The sequence below is a fragment of the Procambarus clarkii genome, chromosome 65 (assembly GCF_040958095.1).
Source record: "Procambarus clarkii isolate CNS0578487 chromosome 65, FALCON_Pclarkii_2.0, whole genome shotgun sequence".
NCBI classification, from domain to species: Eukaryota; Metazoa; Arthropoda; class Malacostraca; order Decapoda; family Cambaridae; genus Procambarus; species Procambarus clarkii.
This window is the reverse complement of record NC_091214.1, coordinates 3319153-3342715: the sequence shown is the minus strand read 5'-3', so window position 1 is coordinate 3342715 and position 23563 is coordinate 3319153. Positions and strand designations below refer to the sequence as shown.

Here is a 23563-nt window from a genome sequence, read left to right as displayed (position 1 = left end):
TTAACCTTATTCCTGTCGCGATATTTATATATTGGTCGCCTGAGGAGGACTTGCTTAGCTAACACAACAGTGTAGTAAACAGCTCTCTCCTCACTCTGGGACCAGATATGAACAATTGACCGCGAGCAAACGCCGAGACCCCAAAAAGTTGAAATCACCTCCACTAGGTCGTTGACCTTCACCATTTGCCAAAGCGAATCAAACAAGTAGGTCCTGGGCTCTCACAACAATAACTTATTGTTGTGTTGTGCGATATATTCAGTCCAAAACTTAAGAAGCAGTCTCAATTTAATAGTCGAGTGTGAAGAATCTCTTACAGAACTATATAAATGTGTTGGGTGTAACGAAAAAACAATGTTCAACATAACAACTTAGTTTATTCAGTAAAGTACTAACTACTACAACAAGAACGAAAGAAATATCAATGACGTTACTCGAAATCCTTCCTGTGACACTTTCAATGACAGCTAGACACCAGCCCCTCGGACTGCATAATGAACTAACTCGAACATTTGGTGTGAAAACAAAGTAATCATGTATGCTATAGTTGATAACAGTGAGTGTTGCATGTGTTGTTGCAGACGTATGCTGGGGATGATAACAGTGTTGCACGTATCGTTGCAGACGTATGCTGGGGATGATAACAGTGTTGCACGTATCGTTGCAGACGTATGCTGGGGATGATAACAGTGTTGCACGTATCGTTGCAGACGTATGCTGGGGATGATAACAGTGTTGCACGTATCGTTGCAGACGTATGCTGGGGATGATAACAGTGTTGCACGTATCGTTGCAGACGTATGCTGGGGATGATAACAGTGTTGCACGTATCGTTGCAGACGTATGCTGGGGATGATAACAGTGTTGCACGTATCGTTGCAGACGTATGCTGGGGATGATAACAGTGTTGCACGTATCGTTGCAGACGTATGCTGGGGATGATAACAGTGTTGCACGTATCGTTGCAGACGTATGCTGGGGATGATAACAGTGTTGCACGTATCGTTGCAGACGTATGCTGGGGATGATAACAGTGTTGCACGTATCGTTGCAGACGTATGCTGGGGATGATAACAGTGTTGCACGTATCGTTGCAGACGTATGCTGGGGATGATAACAGTGTTGCACGTATCGTTGCAGACGTATGCTGGGGAGATAACAGTGTTTCACGTATTGTTGCAGACGTATGCTGGGGATGATAACAGTGTTGCACGTATCGTTGCAGACGTATGCTGGGGTGATAGCAGTGCTGCAGGCCGGCTTCATCGGGGTGTGGGGAGAGTGGTACTACACTGCTAACTACGGCAACGACGGTAACGTCTCCCCCGAGGACTGGTACAAGAGAACCCAGGTGGTGAACCAGCTGCTCCAGGCTCTTCCAGCATCCAGGTGGCTACCACTTTGATCCTTATCCTTCACAACATCCAGGTGGCTACCACTTTGATCCTTATCCTTCACAACATCCAGGTGGCTACCACTTTGATCCTTATCCTTCACAACATCCAGGTGGCTACCACTTTGATCCTTATCCTTCACAACATCCAGGTGGCTACCATTATGATCCTTATCCTTCACAACATCCAGGTGGCTACCACTTTGATCCTTATCCTTCACAACATCCAGGTGGCTACCATTATGATCCTTATCCTTCACAACATCCAGGTGGCTACCACTTTGATCCTTATCCTTCACAACATCCAGGTGGCTACCACTTTGATCCTTATCCTTCACAACATCCAGGTGGACACATAAGAACACAGTAAAGGACACATCCAGGAGGACACATAGGTTGTGGGTCCTCTGGTAGATTAAGGTCTTTTTAAATTGACCGTTTTCTTGACAATGGGAAACCTTGGAAGGACGGACTGACAAATATAAAGCATTTTCTATTTTTCATATGTGGTTATTCTGCATACTTGGATCAGTGTTTTTGTGATCATTGTTGCATATATATATATATATATATATATATATATATATATATATATATATATATATATATATATATATATATATATATATATATATATATATATATACACACATATATATATACCTAGCTGTACCCGGCTGACAGGGGAAGGTTGCTGGGTTTCAGCGCCGTGGAGAGGGGGGACCTGCTGCCTGGGTAACAGCTTCTCCCCTGAATCAACCTACCCAGGCTTTGCGCCCTGGTGAGGCCACTCCAGACCGCCAACCAGAGCGCAACTCCATAGTCTCCTGAGACTGATGGCTGCCTACTACTACTACCCGGCCACGCGTTGCTGAAGCCCAGCAACCTTCCCCTGTCACCCAGTCCTCCCCACCATTACCCCCTTTCCCATTTTATTGTCCTCCCCACCATCCCCCCCACTCCAGCATTTCCTTGTCCTCCTTACCATTCTCCCTCCCCCATCCCCTCGTCCTCCTTACCATTCTCCCTCCCCCATCCCCTCGTCTTCCCCACCATCCTCCACTCCCCTGTCCCCTTGTCGTCCCCTCCATTCTCCATTCCCCTGTCCCGTCGTCCCCACCATAACCAATTCCCCTTCCCCCCCATTGTTTCCCCCATCATTACCCCCTTCCCTGTCCCCTGGTCCTCCCCACCATCCCCCACTCCCATCCCCTCATCCTTCCTTCCATTCCCTACTCCCTAGTCCGATGCATTTCCTAAAGATCTAACGTTCCCATCAGAAAATATGGAACATCAAATGATTTGATGTTCCCATCACTGAAATATCAGAAAAACAGTTAAAAAAAATTAATGAAAAAATGGAAAAAACAAAAACTATACTCACTAAACACAGCTCAATTCCAATGCAAAGTCACACAAAATAATTATATCAAAATGAAAATAATTCGAAATCTATGAAAATTCAAATTATCAATAAAATCAGAAACATTGAAATATAATCGTTTCATGTTTAGTATGGCATGTGTTGCTCCTACGTGCAACAGATGATGCTGCTTTTCAAAAACAGCATGTTTTACCTATCACAGGTGAGGCATCTACACTTATATTCACGAAATTAATGGTATGGTAAACAGCACAGCTCAATTTCAACGTAATGTCACACAAAATAATTATATCAAAATGAAAATAAATCGAGTTCTATGAAAATGTAATTTGTCAATGCAATCGGAAGCATGCAACGTTGTGTCAAAATTTCAAAGCAATCGGTAAAGAGGTTTCAAAGATTTATCTCATGAAAAACACAATTTTTCAAAAAAGCCTGTTTTCTTCCCGTCACAGATGACATCTATATAAAATGTATATAAAAACCCGCTCTGATGGGAATGGAATGTTGTGTGAAAAATTTAAATCAATCGGTAAATCTTTCGGTGATTTTGAACAAACAAACATTTCCATTTTTATCTATATACTAGCAGTACCCGGCCACGTGTTGCTGTGGCTCAGCAACGCATGTGCGTTGCTGAGCCACAGCAACCTTCCCTGTCCTCCAGTCCTCCCCACCATTCCCCCCTCACACGTCTCCTCGGCCTCCAAACTATTCCCCACTCCACCGTCCCCTCTCCCTTCCCAGCAAGCCCCACTCCTCTGTCCCTTTGTCCTCCCCACCATTTTCTATTCCCCTATCACCTCGTCCCCACCATCCCAAACTCCCCCGTCCCCTCGTCCTTCCCCATCATTACCCCCCTCCCTTGTGCCCCTCGTCCTCCCCACCATCACTCACTTCCGTTCCCTCATCATCCCCACCATTCCCCACTCCCTCGTCCGATGCCTTCCCAAATGGTCTGATGTTCACATCAGAAAATTGGGAACATCAAGTAATCTGATGTTCCCATCACTGAAATATAAAAAAAACAGTTAAAAAATGAAATCAAAATATGAAAAAAAAATATAAAAAAAACTATTCTCACGAAATGAACGGTCTGATAAGCAACACAGCTCAATTCCAACACAATTCACACACAATAAATCAATCAAAATGAAAGTAAATCAAAATCTAGGAAAATTCAATTTATCAATGCAATCAGAAACATTGTAATGGAATTGTAGCATATTTAGTATAGCATATGTGTGTTGCTCTTACATGCAACAGATGGTGCTGTTTTTCAAGAAAAGGATAGTTTTACCTGTCACAGGTGTGGCATCTATACTTATACTTACGAAATGAACGGTATGGTAAACAACACAGCTCAATTCTAACACAATGTCACACAAAATAATACAATGAAAAGAAATTGGAATCTATGAAAATAAAATTTATCAATGCAATCGGAAACATTGAAATGGAATTAGTGACATATTTAGCATAGTGTGCATGTTGCTATTACGTGCAACAGATGGCGATGTTTTTCAAAAACGCATGTTTTTATCCATCACAGGGGTGAAATCTATATAGTAGTTATATAAAAAGACGCCTATGTGAATGCAACGTTGTGTCAAAATTTCAAAGCAATTGGTGAGGAACTTTCCAATGTTCCTTACATCCAACAGATGGCGCCGTTTAAAAAAAAAATCATGTTTTTTCCTGTTACAGGTGAGGCATGTATATAGTAGATATGTAAAAAGACGCGTCTATTCAAAAGCAACGTTGTGTTAAAATTTCAAAGCAATTGGTAAAAAGGTTTCGAAGATTTCCCTCACATGAAAAACACATGTAAAACACAGTTTTTCAGAAAAAAACATGTTTTTTTACCGTCACAGACGTGACATCTATATAGTATGTATATAAAACCTGCTCGGATGCGATTGGAACGTTGTCTTAAAATTTCAAAGCAATCGGTGAAGTACTTTCGGAGATTAGCGATTTTGAACAAACGAATATTTTCATTTTTATTTATATAGATATACAAATAAAAATTGTTGTTGAAAATAAAGAAAATCACTCGGCCTATTACGCAAATCGGGCCTTGCATAGTAGGCCGAGAAGTGCATTCTGGCTACTAGGTAGTATATATATATATTCATATATATATATATATATATATATATATATATATATATATATATATATATATATATATATATATATATATATATATATATATATATATATATATATATATATATATATATATATATGTCGTACCTAGTAGCCAGAACGCACTTCTCAGTCTACTATGCATGGCCCGATTTGCCTAATAAGCTAAGTTTTCATGAATTAATGTTTTTTCGACTACCTAACCTACCTAACCTAACCTAACCTAACTTTTTAGGCTACCTAACGTAACCTAACCTATAAAGATAGGTTAGGTTAGGTTAGGTAGGGTTGGTTAGGTTCGGTCATATATCTACGTTAATTTTAACTCCAATAAAAGAAAATTGACCTCATACATATTGAAATGGGTAGATTTATCATTTCATAAGAAAAAAATTAGAGAAAATATATTAATTCAGGAAAACTTGGCTATATATATATATATATATATATATATATATATATATATATATATATATATATATATATATATATATATATATATATATATATATATATATATATATATATATATATATATATATATATATATATATATATATATATATATATATATATATATATATATATTATACCGGGCCATGTATGTGCTGAGCTACAGGAACCTTCCCTGTCCCCTCGTCCTCCCCACCATTCCCCACTCCCTCGTCTGATGCATTCCAAAATGATCTGATGTTCCCATTATAAAATAGGGAACATCAAATGATCTGGTGTTCCCAACACTGTAAAAAACATTAAGAACAACAGTAAAAAAAAGAGATGAAAAACAATTGAAAAATAAAAAAAATAAACCATGCTCACGAAATGAACGGTATGGTAAACAACACAGCTCAATTCCAACGCAATGTCACACAAATTAATTAAATCAAAATGAAAATAAATCGAAATCTTTGAAAATTCAATTTATCAATGCAGTCACAGGTGTGGCATCCGTATAGTAGTTATATTAAAACACGAGCGTATTCAAATATAATGTTGTGTCAAAATTTCAAAGCAATTGGTGAGGAACTTTCTGAGATTACAGTGTGTGTTGCTCTTACGTCCAACAACGTCCCTGTATATTTTGGTTAAAAAAATGTTTTTTTTTTTCCTGTCATAGGTGAGGCATGTATAGAGTAGGTATATAAAAACGTGCGCCTATTCGAATGCAACGTTGAGTCAAAATTTCAAAGCAATCGGTAAAGAGGTCTCGAAAATTTCCCTCACATGAAAAACACATGAAAAACACCGTTTGTTTAAGTTTATTCAGTCACAGACGTGACATCTATATAGTATATATATAAAACCCTACTTGGATGCGAATGGAATGTTATGTCAAAATTTCAAATCAATCGGTGAAGAACTTTCGGAGATTTGCGATTTTGAACAAACGAACATATATATTTTTATTTACATAGATATATACAGGTAGAGGTGTAGCAGGTATGGTAATGTAGAGATATACACAGGTAGAGGTGTAGCAGGTATGGTAATGTAGAGATATACACAGGTAGAGGTGTAGCAGGTATGGTAATGGAGATATATACAGGTAGGGGTGTAGCAGGTATGGTAATGTAGAGATATACACAGGTAGAGGTGTAGCAGGTATGGTAATGTAGAGATATACACTGGTAGAGGTGTAGCAGGTATGGTAATGTAGAGATATACACAGGTAGAGGTGTAGCAGGTATGGTAATGGAGATATATACAGGTAGGGGTGTAGCAGGTATGGTAATGTAGAGATATACACTGGTAGAGGTGTAGCAGGTATGGTAATGTAGAGATATACACAGGTAGAGGTGTAGCAGGTATGGTAATGTAGAGATATACACAGGTAGAGGTGAAGATGAGATTGGGTGATTGGTAACGCGTAGTTCAGGTGTCGAACTAGTGACCCTTCCCAGGATGCAACCCCTCAACAAGCTAACTTCTGGATACCTATTTACTGCTTGGTGAAGAGGTGCATTAGGTGATGCGATATGCGCCCAAGCATTTCTGTCCTGCTTCGGATTCCAACCCGAAATTCCGAATATGTTACTTTGAATGGTTTCTCTGTTCTTACCTCGGAGAATGGTGGTACATCGTCTTCCTCCCGCCATGGGACTTTCTTTGACAATTACTTATACTTACCTGGGATAACGTCAGGTTCAGTAAAGTCTACTATCCACTTGTGTTTATCTGCAGAGTTATCAAGTCTTTGAGCAAGATTTACCCATGTTTATGGGGGATGTGAATGCTACTGGGGGGGGGGGGGGAGATCAAGCCAAGAGAGCCACACACTGGTTTGGTTAATTAGTAAAATGTTTTCACAAATGAATTTTTAAATCACAAATGTGTTTTTTGATTTCATAGGTTTTTATTGTTATTTAAATAATTATTTACATAAACAGTTTAACATTAAATATTATTGAAAAATGTTCAAATTTTATTTCCAAATATTTTGCAGGCAAATCGAACTACGGACTCCATACTACAAGCAGAAGATTCTCGGGCGAACCTCAGCCATCACCTCGAGTGAAGCTTTCACCAATACTCCAGTCAGTCACCCACTAGTCTTGCTTGTAGAACACACCTAACAGTCACCCACTCGTCTTGCTTGTAGAACACACCTAACAGTCACCCACTCGTCTTGCTTGTAGAACACGTCTAGCAGTCACCCACTCGTCTTGCTTGTAGAACACGTCTAGCAGTCACCCACTCGTCTTGCTTGTAGAACACACCTAACAGTAATGCAATAGATTGCAGACAACCACACCCATCACTAGTGTAGACAACGACACCCATCACTAGTGCAAACAACCACACCCATCACTAGTGCAGACAACCACACCCATCACTAGTGCAGACAACCACACCCATCACTAGTGCAGACAACCACACCCACACACCCATCACTAGTGCAGACAACCCCACCCATCACTAGTGCAGACAACCCCACCCATCACTAGTGTAGACAACCACACCCATCACTAGTGCAGACAACCCCACCCATCACTAGTGTAGACAACCACACCCATCACTAGTGTAGACAACCACACCCATCACTAGTGTAGACAACCACACCCATCACTAGTGCAGACAACCACACCCATCACTAGTGTAGACAACAACACCCATCACTAGTGCAGACAACCACACCCATCACTAGTGTAGACAACCCCACCATCACTAGAGCAGACAACCACACCATCACTAGAGCAGACAACCACACCCATCACTAGTGTAGACAACCACACTCATCACTAGTGCAGACAACCACACCTATCACTAGAGCAGACAACCCCACCATCACTAGAGCAGACAACCACACCATCACTAGTGTAGACAACCACACCCATCACTAGTGTAGGCAACCACACCCACACACCAATCACTAGTGCAGACAACCACACCCACACACCCATCACTAGAGCAGACAACCACACCATCACTAGAGCAGACAACCACACCATCACTAGTGCAGACAACCACACCCATCACTAGTGTAGACAACCACACCCATCACTAGTGTAGACAACCACACCCACACACCCATCACTAGTGCAGACAACCACACCCACACACCCATCACTAGAGCAGACAACCACACCCACACACCCATCACTAGAGCAGACAACCACACACACACACCCATCACTAGTGCAGACAACCACACCCACACACCCATCACTAGTGCAGACAACCACACCCATCACTAGAGCAGACAAGCACACCATCACTGGTGTAGACAACCACACCATCACTAGTGTAGACAACCACACCCATCACTAGAGCAGACAACCACACCCATCACTAGTGCAGACAACCACACCCATCACTAGTGCAGACAACCACACCATCACTAGTGCAGACAACCACACCATCACTAGTGCAGACAACCCCACCATCACTAGTGTAGACAACCACACCCATCACTAGTGCAGACAACCACACCATCACTAGTGCAGACAACCACACCATCACTAGTGCAGACAACCACACCATCACTAGTGCAGACAACCACACCATCACTAGTGTAGACAACCACACCCATCACTAGTGCAGACAACCACACCATCACTAGTGCAGACAACCACACCATCACTAGTGCAGACAACCACACCATCACTAGTGCAGACAACCCCACCATCACTAGAGCAGACAACCACACCATCACTAGTGTAGACAACCACACCCATCACTAGTGTAGGCAACCACACCCACACACCAATCACTAGTGCAGACAACCACACCCACACACCCATCACTAGAGCAGACAACCACACCATCACTAGAGCAGACAACCACACCATCACTAGTGCAGACAACCACACCCATCACTAGTGTAGACAACCACACCCATCACTAGTGTAGACAACCACACCCACACACCCATCACTAGTGCAGACAACCACACCCACACACCCATCACTAGAGCAGACAACCACACCCACACACCCATCACTAGAGCAGACAACCACACACACACACCCATCACTAGTGCAGACAACCACACCCACACACCCATCACTAGTGCAGACAACCACACCCATCACTAGAGCAGACAAGCACACCATCACTGGTGTAGACAACCACACCATCACTAGTGTAGACAACCACACCCATCACTAGAGCAGACAACCACACCCATCACTAGTGCAGACAACCACACCCATCACTAGTGCAGACAACCACACCATCACTAGTGCAGACAACCACACCATCACTAGTGCAGACAACCCCACCATCACTAGTGTAGACAACCACACCCATCACTAGTGCAGACAACCACACCATCACTAGTGCAGACAACCACACCATCACTAGTGCAGACAACCACACCATCACTAGTGCAGACAACCACACCATCACTAGTGTAGACAACCACACCCATCACTAGTGCAGACAACCACACCATCACTAGTGCAGACAACCACACCATCACTAGTGCAGACAACCACACCATCACTAGTGCAGACAACCCCACCATCACTAGAGCAGACAACCACACCATCACTAGTGTAGACAACCACACCCATCACTAGTGTAGACAACCACACCATCACTAGTGTAGACAACCACACCCATCACTAGAGCAGACAACCACACCATCACTAGAGCAGACAACCTCACCATCACTAGTGTAGACAACCACACCCATCACTAGTGCAAACAACCACACCCATCACTAGAGTAGACAACCACACCCCATCACTAGTGTAGACAACCACACCCATCACTAGTGTAGACAACCACACCCATCACACCCATCACTAGTGCAGACAACCACACCCATCACTAGTGTAGACAACCACACCCATCACTAGTGTAGACAACCACACCCATCACTAGTGTAGACAACCCCACCCATCACTAGTGTAGACAACCACACCCTTCACTAGTGCAGACAACCACACCATCACTAGTGCAGACAACCACACCCATCACTAGTGTAGACAACCACACCCATCACTAGTGTAGACAACCACACCCATCACTAGTGTAGACAACCCCACCCATCACTAGTGTAGACAACCGCACCCATCACTAGCGCAGACAACCACACCCATCACTAGAGCAGACAACCACACCCATCACTAGAGCAGACAACCACACCCATCACTAGAGCAGACAACCACACCATCACTAGAGCAGACAACCACACAATCAATAGTGCAGACAACCACACCATCACCAGTGCAGACAACCACACCCATCACTAGTGCAGACAACCCCACCCATCACTAGTGTAGACAACCCCACCCATCACTAGTGTAGACAACCAAACCAACACTAGTGTAGACAACCACACCAACACACCCATCACTAGAGCAGACAACCACACCCATCACTAGTGTAGACAACCACACCTATCACTAGTGCAGACAACCACACCCATCACTAGTGCAGACAACCACACCCATCACTAGTGCAGACAACCACACCCATCACTAGTGCAGACAACCACACCCATCACTAGAGCAGACAACTACACCCACACACCCATCACTAGTGCAGACAACCACACCCATCACTAGTGCAGACAACCACACCCATCACTAGTGCAGACAACCACACCCATCACTAGAGCAGACAACCACACCCACACACCCATCACTAGTGCAGACAACCACACCAACACAATCATCACTAGAGCAGACAACCACACCCATCACTAGTGCAGACAACCACACCCACACACCCATCACTAGTGCAGACAACCACACCCACACACCCATCACTAGTGCAGACAACCACACCCATCACTAGAGCAGACAACCACACCCATCACTAGAGCAGACAACCACACCATCACTAGTGTAGACAACCACACCATCACTAGTGTAGACAACCACACCATCACTAGTGTAGACAACCACACCCATCACTAGTGCAGACAACCACACCATCACTAGTGCAGACAACCACACCATCACTAGAGCAGACAACCACACCCATCACTAGAGCAGACAACCACACCATCACTAGTGTAGACAACCACACCATCACTAGTGTAGACAACCACACCCATCACTAGTGCAGACAACCACACCATCACTAGTGTAGACAACCACACCCATCACTAGTGCAGACAACCACAACCATCACTAGCGTAGACAACCACACCCATCACTAGTGCAGACAACCACACCATCACTAGTGCAGACAACCACACCCATCACTAGAGCAGACAACCACACCCATCACTAGTGTAGACAACCACAACCATCACACGCATCACTAGTGCAGACAACCACACCCATCACTAGTGTAGACAACCACACCCTTCACTAGTGTAGACAACCGCACCCATCACTAGTGTAGACAACCCCACCCATCACTAGTGTAGACAACCACACCCATCACTAGTGCAGACAACCACACCATCACTAGTGCAGACAACCACACCCATCACTAGAGCAGACAACCACACCCTTCACTAGAGCAGACAACCACACCCATCAGTAGAGCAGACAACCACACCATCACTAGAGCAGACAACCACACCCTCACTAGAGCAGACAACCACACCATCACTAGTGCAGACAACCACACCATCACTAGAGCAGACAACCACACCATCACTAGTGCAGACAACCACACCATCACTAGAGCAGACAACCACACCCATCACTAGTGTAGACAACCACACCATCACTAGTGCAGACAACCACACCGTCACTAGTGCAGAGAACCACACCCATCACTAGTGCAGACAACCCCACCCATCACTAGTGTAGACAACCCCACCCATCACTAGTGCAGATAACTACACCCACACACCCATCACTAGTGCAGACAACCACACCCATCACTAGAGCAGACAACCACACCCATCACTAGTGCAGACAACCACACCCATCTCTAGTGCAGATAACTACACCCACACACCCATCACTAGTGCAGAGAACCACACCCATCACTAGAGCAGACAACCACACCCATCACTAGTGCAGACAACCACACCCATCACTAGAGCAGACAACCACACCCACACACCCATCACTAGAGCAGACAACCACACCCACACACCCATCACTAGTGCATACAACCACACCCACACACCCATCACTAGAGCAGACAACCACACCCATCACTAGAGCAGACAACCACACCCACACACCCATCACAAGTGCAGACAACCACACCCACACACCCATCACTAGAGCAAACAACCACACCCACACACCCATCACTAGAGCAGACAACCACACCCACACACCCATCACTAGTGCAGACAACCACACCCATCACTAGTGCAGACAACCACACCCACACACCCATCACTAGAGCAGACAACCACACCCATCACTAGAGCAGACAACCACACCCATCACTAGAGCAGACAACCACACCCATCACTAGAGCAGACAACCACACCCACACACCCATCACTAGTGCAGACAACCACACCCACACACCCATCACTAGTGCAGACAACTACACCCACACACCCATCACTAGTGCAGACAACCACACCCATCACTAGTGCAGATAACTACACCCATCACTAGTGTAGACAACCACACCATCACTAGAGCAGACAACCACACCCATCACTAGAGCAGACAACCACACCCACACACCCATCACTTGAGCAGACAACCACACCCACACACCCATCACTAGAGCAGACAACCACACCCACACACTCATCACTAGTGCAGACAACCACACCATCACTAGAGCAGACAAACACACCCATCACTAGAGTAGACAACCACACCATCACTAGTGCACACAACCACACCATCACTAGTGCAGACAACCACACCCATCACTAGTGCAGACAACCCCACCCATCACTAGAGCAGACAACCACACCCATCACTAGTGTAGACAACCACACCCATCACTAGTGCAGACAACCACACCTATCACTAGTGCAGACAACCACACCCATCACTAGAGCAGACAACCACACTCATCACTAGTGCAGACAACCACACCCATCACTAGTGAAGACAACCACACCCATCACTAGTGCAGACAACCACACCCATCACTAGTGTAGACAACCACACCCATTACTAGTGCAGACAACCACACCCATCACTAGCGTAGACAACCACACCCATCACTAGTGCATACAACCACACCCATCACTAGTGCAGACAACCACACCCATTACTAGTGCAGACAACCACACCCATCACTAGTGTAGACAACCACACCCATCACTAGTGCAGACAACCACACCAACACACCCATCACTAGAGCAGACAACCACACCCATCACTAGTGTAGACAACCACACCTATCACTAGTGCAGACAACCACACCCATCACTAGTGCAGACAACCACACCCATCACTAGTGCAGACAACCACACCCATCACTAGTGCAGACAACCACACCCATCACTAGAGCAGACAACCACACCCACACACCCATCACTAGTGCAGACAACCACACCAACACACTCATCACTAGAGCAGACAACCACACCCATCACTAGTGCAGACAACCACACCCACACACCCATCACTAGTGCAGACAACCACACCCACACACCCATCACTAATGCAGACAACCACACCCATCACTAGAGCAGACAACCACACCCATCACTAGAGCAGACAACCACACCATCACTAGTGTAGACAACCACACCATCACTAGTGTAGACAACCACACCATCACTAGTGTAGACAACCACACCCATCACTAGTGCAGACAACCACACCATCACTAGTGCAGACAACCACACCATCACTAGAGCAGACAACCACACCCATCACTAGAGCAGACAACCACACCATCACTAGTGTAGACAACCACACCATCACTAGTGTAGACAACCACACCCATCACTAGTGCAGACAACCACACCATCACTAGTGTAGACAACCACACCCATCACTAGTGCAGACAACCACACCCATCACTAGCGTAGACAACCACACCCATCACTAGTGCAGACAACCACACCATCACTAGTGCAGACAACCACACCCATCACTAGAGCAGACAACCACACCCATCACTAGTGTAGACAACCACACCCATCACACGCATCACTAGTGCAGACAACCACACCCATCACTAGTGTAGACAACCACACCCTTCACTAGTGTAGACAACCGCACCCATCACTAGTGTAGACAACCCCACCCATCACTAGTGTAGACAACCACACCCATCACTAGTGCAGACAACCACACCATCACTAGTGCAGACAACCACACCCATCACTAGAGCAGACAACCACACCCATCACTAGAGCAGACAACCACACCCATCACTAGAGCAGACAACCACACCATCACTAGAGCAGACAACCACACCCTCACTAGAGCAGACAACCACACCATCACTAGTGCAGACAACCACACCATCACTAGAGCAGACAACCACACCATCACTAGTGCAGACAACCACACCATCACTAGAGCAGACAACCACACCCATCACTAGTGTAGACAACCACACCATCACTACTGCAGACAACCACACCGTCACTAGTGCAGAGAACCACACCCATCACTAGTGCAGACAACCCCACCCATCACTAGTGTAGACAACCCCACCCATCACTAGTGCAGATAACTACACCCACACACCCATCACTAGTGCAGACAACCACACCCATCACTAGAGCAGACAACCACACCCATCACTAGTGCAGACAACCACACCCATCTCTAGTGCAGATAACTACACCCACACACCCATCACTAGTGCAGAGAACCACACCCATCACTAGAGCAGACAACCACACCCATCACTAGTGCAGACAACCACACCCATCACTAGAGCAGACAACCACACCCACACACCAATCACTAGAGCAGACAACCACACCCACACACCCATCACTAGTGCATACAACCACACCCACACACCCATCACTAGAGCAGACAACCACACCCATCACTAGAGCAGACAACCACACCCACACACCCATCACAAGTGCAGACAACCACACCCACACACCCATCACTAGAGCAGACAACCACACCCACACACCCATCACTAGAGCAGACAACCACACCCACACACCCATCACTAGTGCAGACAACCACACCCATCACTAGTGCAGACAACCACACCCACACACCCATCACTAGAGCAGACAACCACACCCATCACTAGAGCAGACAACCACACCCATCACTAGAGCAGACAACCACACCCATCACTAGAGCAGACAACCACACCCATCACTAGAGCAGACAACCACACCCATCACTAGAGCAGACAACCACACCCACACACCCATCACTAGTGCAGACAACCACACCCACACACCCATCACTAGTGCAGACAACTACACCAACACACCCATCACTAGTGCAGACAACCACACCCTTCACTAGTGCAGATAACTACACCCATCACTAGTGTAGACAACCACACCATCACTAGAGCAGACAACCACACCCATCACTAGAGCAGACAACCACACCCACACACCCATCACTTGAGCAGACAACCACACCCACACACCCATCACTAGAGCAGACAACCACACCCACACACTCATCACTAGTGCAGACAACCACACCATCACTAGAGCAGACAAACACACCCATCACTAGTGTAGACAACCACACCATCACTAGTGCACACAACCACACCATCACTAGTGCAGACAACCACACCCATCACTAGTGCAGACAACCCCACCCATCACTAGAGCAGACAACCACACCCATCACTAGTGTAGACAACCACACCCATCACTAGTGCAGACAACCACACCTATCACTAGTGCAGACAACCACACCCATCACTAGAGCAGACAACCACACCCATCACTAGTGCAGACAACCACACCCATCACTAGTGAAGACAACCACACCCATCACTAGTGCAGACAACCACACCCATCACTAGTGTAGACAACCACACCCATAACTAGTGCAGACAACCACACCCATCACTAGCGTAGACAACCACACCCATCACTAGTGCATACAACCACACCCATCACTAGTGCAGACAACCACACCTATTACTAGTGCAGACAACCACACCCATCACTAGTGTAGACAACCACACCCATCACTAGTGCAGACAACCAAACCCATCACTAGTGCAGACAACCCCACCCATCACTAGTGCAGACAACCAAACCCATCACTAGTGCAGACACCCACACCCATCACTAGAGCAGACAACCACACCCACACACCCATCACTAGAGCAGACAACCATACCCACACACCCATCACTAGTGCAGACAACCACACCCACACACCCATCACTAGTGCAGACAACCACACCCACACACCCATCACTAGAGCAGGCAACCACACCCATCACTAGTGCAGACAACCACACCCACACACCCATCACTAGAGCAGACAACCACACCCACACACCCATCACTAGTGCAGACAACCACACCCTCACACCCATCACTAGAGCAGACAACCACACCCACACACCCATCACTTGTGCAGACAACCACACCCACACACCCATCACTAGTGCAGACAACCACACCCATCACTAGTGCAGACAACCACACCCATCACTAGTGCAGACAACAACACACACACACCCATCACTAGTGCAGACAACCACACCCATTACTAGTGCAGACAACCACACCCATCACTAGTGCAGACAACCACACCCATCACTAGAGCAGACAACCACACCCATCACTAGTGCAGATAACTACACCCACACACCCATCACTAGTGCAGACAACCACACCCATCACTAGTATAGACAACCCCACCCATCACTAGTGCAGATAACTACACCCACACACCCATCACTAGTGCAGACAAGCACACCCATCACTAGAACAGACAACCACACCCATCACTAGTGCAGACAACCACACCCATCTCTAGTGCAGATAACTACACCCACACACCCATCACTAGTGCAGAGAACCACACCCATCACTAGAGCAGACAACCACACCCATCACTAGTGCAGACAACCACACCCATCACTAGAGCAGACAACCACACCCACACACCCATCACTAGAGCAGACAACCACACCCACACACCCATCACTAGTGCATACAACCACACCCACACACCCATCACTAGAGCAGACAACCACACCCATCACTAGAGCAGACAACCACACCCACACACCCATCACAAGTGCAGACAACCACACCCACACACCCATCACTAGAGCAGACAACCACACTCACACACCCATCACTAGAGCAGACAACCACACCCTCACACCCATCACTATTGCAGACAACCACACCCATCACTAGTGCAGACAACCACACCCACACACCCATCACTAGAGCAGACAACGACACCCATCACTAGAGCAGACAACCACACCCATCACTAGAGCAGACAACCACACCCATCACTAGAGCAGACAACCACACCCACACACCCATCACTAGTGCAGACAACCACACCCACACACCCATCACTAGGGCAGACAACTACACCCACACACCCATCACTAGTGCAGACAACCACACCCATCACTAGTGCAGATAACTACACCCATCACTAGTGTAGACAACCACACCATCACTAGAGGAGACAACCACACCCATCACTAGAGCAGACAACCACACCCACACACCCATCACTTGAGCAGACAACCACACCCACACACCCATCACTAGAGCAGACAACCACACCCACACACTCATCACTAGTGCAGACAACTACACCATCACTAGAGCAGACAAACACACCCATCACTAGTGTAGACAACCACACCATCACTAGTGCACACAACCACACCATCACTAGTGCAGACAACCACACCCATCACTATTGCAGACAACCCCACCCATCACTAGAGCAGACAACAACACCCATCACTAGTGTAGACAACCACACCCATCACTAGTGCAGACAACCACACCTATCACTAGTGCAGACAACCACACCCATCACTAGAGCAGACAACCACACCCATCACTAGTGCAGACAACCACACCCATCACTAGTGAAGACAACCACACCCATCACTAGTGCAGACAACCACACCCATCACTAGTGTAGACAACCACACCCATTACTAGTGCAGACAACCACACCCATCACTAGCGTAGACAACCACACCCATCACTAGTGCATACAACCACACCCATCACTAGTGCAGACAACCACACCCATTACTAGTGCAGACAACCACACCCATCACTAGTGTAGACAACCACACCCATCACTAGTGCAGACAACCACACCCATCTCTAGTGCAGACAACCCCACCCATCACTAGTGCAGACAACCACACCCATCACTAGTGCAGACACCCACACCCATCACTAGAGCAGACAACCACACCCACACACCCATCACTAGAGCAGACAACCACACCCACACACCCATCACTAGTGCAGACAACCACACCCACACACCCATCACTAGTGCAGACAACCACACCCACACACCCATCACTAGAGCAGGCAACCACACCCATCACTAGTGCAGACAACCACACCCACACACCCATCACTAGAGCAGACAACCACACCCACACACCCATCACTAGTGCAGACAACCACACCCTCACACCCATCACTAGAGCAGACAACCACACCCACACACCCATCACTAGTGCAGACAACCACACCCACACACCCATCACTAGTGCAGACAACCACACCCATCACTAGTGCAGACAACCACACCCATCACTAGTGCAGACAACAACACACACACACCCATCACTAGTGCAGACAACCACACCCATCACTAGTGCAGACAACCACACCCATCACTAGTGCAGACAACCACACCCATCACTAGTGCAGACAACCACACCCACACACCTATCACTAGAGCAGACAACCACACCAATCACTAGAGCAGACAACCACACCCATCACTAGTGCAGACAACCACACCCATCACTAGTGCAGACAACCACACCCACACACCCATCACTAGTGCAGACAACCACACCCACACACCCATCACTAGAGCAGACAACCACATCCATCACTAGTGCAGACAACCACCCCCATCACTAGTGCAGACAACCACACCCACACACCCATCACTAGAGCAGACAACCACACCCATCACTAGAGCAGACAACCACACCCACACACCCATCACTAGTGCAGACAACCACACCCATCACTAGTGCAGATTACCACACCATCACTAGAGCAGACAACCACACCCATCACTAGAGCAGACAACCACACCCACACACCCATCACTAGAGCAGACAACCACACCCACACACCCATCACTAGTGCAGACAACCACACCCATCACTAGTGTAGACAACCACACCATCACTAGAGCAGACAACCACACCCATCACTAGAGCAGACAACCACACCCACACACCCATCACTAGAGCAGACAACCACACCCACACAACCATCACTAGTGCAGTCAACCACACCCATCACTAGTGTAGATAACCACACCATCACTAGTGCAGACAACCACACCATCACTAGTGCAGACAACCACACCCATCACTAGTGCAGACAACCACACCATCACTAGAGCAGACAACCACACCATCACTAGAGCAGACAACCACACCATCACTTGAGCAGACAACCACACCATCACTAGTGCAGACAACCACACCATCAATAGTGCAGACAACCACACCATCACTAGTGCAGACAACCACACCCATCACTAGTGCAGACAACCCCACCCATCACTAGTGTAGACAACCCCACCCATCACTAGTGTAGACAACCACACCCACACACCCACACTAGAGCAGACAACCACACCCATCACTAGTGTAGACAACCACACCCATCACTAGTGCAGAAAACCCCACCCATCACTAGTGCAGACAACCCCTCCCATCACTAGTGCAGACAACCACACCCATCACTAGTGCAGACAACCACACCCATCACTAGTGTAGACAACCACACCCATCACTAGTAGAGACAACCACACCCATCACTAGTGCAGACAACCACACCCATCACTAGTGCAGACAACCACACCCATTACTAGTGCAGACAACCACACCCATCACTAGTGCAGACAACCACACCCATCACTAGAGCAGACAACCACACCCACACACCCATCACTAGAGCAGACAACCACACCCACACACCCATCACTAGTGCAGACAACCACACCCACACACCCATCACTAGAGCAGACAACCACACCCACACACCCATCACTAGTGCAGACAACCACACCCACACTCCCATCACTAGAGCAGACAACCACACCCACACACCCATCACTAGTGCAGACAACCACACCCATCACTAGTGCAGACAACCACACCCATCACTAGAGCAGACAACCACACCCACACACCCATCACTAGAGCAGACAACCACACCCACACACCCATCACTAGTGCATACAACCACACCCACACACCCATCACTAGAGCAGACAACCACACCCATCACTAGAGCAGACAACCACACCCACACACCCATCACTAGAGCAGACAACCACACCCACACACCCATCACTAGAGCAGACAACCACACCCACACACCCATCACTAGTGCAGACAACCACACCCATCACTAGTGCAGACAACCACACCCACACACCCATCACTAGAGCAGACAACCACACCCATCACTAGAGCAGACAACCACACCCATCACTAGAGCAGACAACCACACCCATCACTAGAGCAGACAACCACACCCACACACCCATCACTAGTGCAGACAACCACACCCACACACCCATCACTAGTGCAGACAACTACACCCACACACCCATCACTAGTGCAGACAACCACACCCATCACTAGTGCAGATAACTACACCCATCACTAGTGTAGACAACCACACCATCACTAGAGCAGACAACCACACCCATCACTAGAGCAGACAACCACACCCACACACCCATCACTTGAGCAGACAACCACACCCACACACCCATCACTAGAGCAGACAACCACACCCACACACCCATCACTAGTGCAGACAACCACACCATCACTAGAGCAGACAAACACACCCATCACTAGTGTAGACAACCACACCATCACTAGTGCACACAACCACACCATCACTAGTGCAGACAACCACACCCATCACTAGTGCAGACAACCCCACCCATCACTAGAGCAGACAACCACACCCATCACTAGTGTAGACAACCACACCCATCACTAGTGCAGACAACCACACCTATCACTTGTGCAGACAACCACACCCATCACTAGAGCAGACAACCACACCCATCACTAGTGCAGACAACCACACCCACACACCCATCACTAGAGCAGACAACCACACCCACACAACCATCACTAGTGCAGACAACCACACCCATCACTAGTGTAGACAACCACACCATCACTAGTGCAGACAACCACACCATCACTAGTGCAGACAACCACACCCATCACTAGTGCAGACAACCACACCATCACTAGAGCAGACAACCACACCATCACTAGAGCAGACAACCACACCATCACTTGAGCAGACAACCACACCATCACTACTGCAGACAACCACACCATCAATAGTGCAGACAACCACACCATCACTAGTGCAGACAACCACACCCATCACTAGTGCAGACAACCCCACCCATCACTAGTGTAGACAACCCCACCCATCACTAGTGTAGACAACCACACCCACACACCCACACTAGAGCAGACAACCACACCCATCACAAGTGTAGACAACCACACCCATCACTAGTGAGAAAACCCCACCCATCACTAGTGCAGACAACCCCTCCCATCACTAGTGCAGACAACCACACCCATCACTAGTGCAGACAACCACACCCATCACTAGTGCAGACAACCACACCCACACTCCCATCACTAGTGCAGACAACCACACAAATCACTAGAGCAGACAACCACACCCATAACTAGTGCAGACAACCACACCCACACACCCATCACTAGAGCAGACAACCACACCCACACACCCATCACTAGTGCAGACAACCACACCCACACTCCCATCACTAGAGCAGACAACCACACCCACACACCCATCACTAGTGCAGACAACCACACCCATCACTAGTGCAGACAACAACACCCACACACCCATCACTAGTGCAGACAACCACACCTATCACTAGTGCAGACAACCACACCCATCACTAGAGCAGGCAACCACACCCATCACTAGTGCAGACAACCACACCCATCACTAGTGCAGACAACCACACCCACACACCCATCACTAGAGCAGACAACCACACCCACACACCCATCACTAGTGCAGACAACCACACCCACACTCCCATCACTAGAGCAGACAACCACACCCACACACCCATCACTAGTGCAGACAACCACACCCATCACTAGTGCAGACAACAACACCCACACACCCATCACTAGTGCAGACAACCACACCTATCACTAGTGCAGACAACCACACCCATCACTAGAGCAGACAACCACACCCATCACTAGTGCAGACAACCACACCCATCACTAGTGCAGACAACCACAACCATCACTAGTGCAGACAACCACACCCATCACTAGAGCAGACAACCACACCCATCACTAGTGCAGATAACCACACCCATCACTAGTGCAGACAACCACACCCACACACCCATCACTAGAGCAGACAACCACACCCATCACTAGTGCAGACAACCACACCCATCACTAGTGCAGACAACCACACCCACACACCCATCACTAGTGCAGACAACCACACCCACACACCCATCACTAGAGCAGACAACCACATCCATCACTAGTGCAGACAACCACACCCATCACTAGTGCAGACAACCACACCCACACACCCATCACTAGAGCAGACAACCACACCCATCACTAGAGCAGACAACCACACCCACACACCCATCACTAGTGCAGACAACCACACCCATCACTAGTGCAGATAACCACACCATCACTAGAGCAGACAACCACACCCATCACTAGAGCAGAAAACCACACCCACACACCCATCACTAGAGCAGACAACCACACCCACACACCCATCACTAGTGCAGACAACCACACCCATCACTAGTGTAGACAACCACACCATCACTAGAGCAGACAACCACACCCATCACTAGAGCAGACAACCACACCCACACACCCATCACTAGAGCAGACAACCACACCCACACAACCATCACTAGTGCAGACAACCACACCCATCACTAGTGTAGACAACCACATCATCACTAGTGCAGACAACCACACCATCACTAGTGCAGACAACCACACCCATCACTAGTGCAGACAACCACACCATCACTAGAGCAGACAACCACACC

The 23563-nt window shown here is 47.4% G+C and overlaps 1 protein-coding gene across 1 annotated transcript in view; it reads left to right on the top strand.

Moving 5' to 3' along the window:
- LOC123771162 (uncharacterized) overlaps positions 1–23563 on the top strand; it is a 141081-nt gene that overhangs the window by 29078 nt on the left and 88440 nt on the right. Inside the window, exons 4-5 of the mRNA XM_069309373.1 lie at positions 1183–1389; positions 7372–7462. Coding sequence (XP_069165474.1) covers positions 1183–1389; positions 7372–7462 — 298 coding nt within the window. The remainder of the gene's footprint in view (positions 1–1182; positions 1390–7371; positions 7463–23563) is intronic.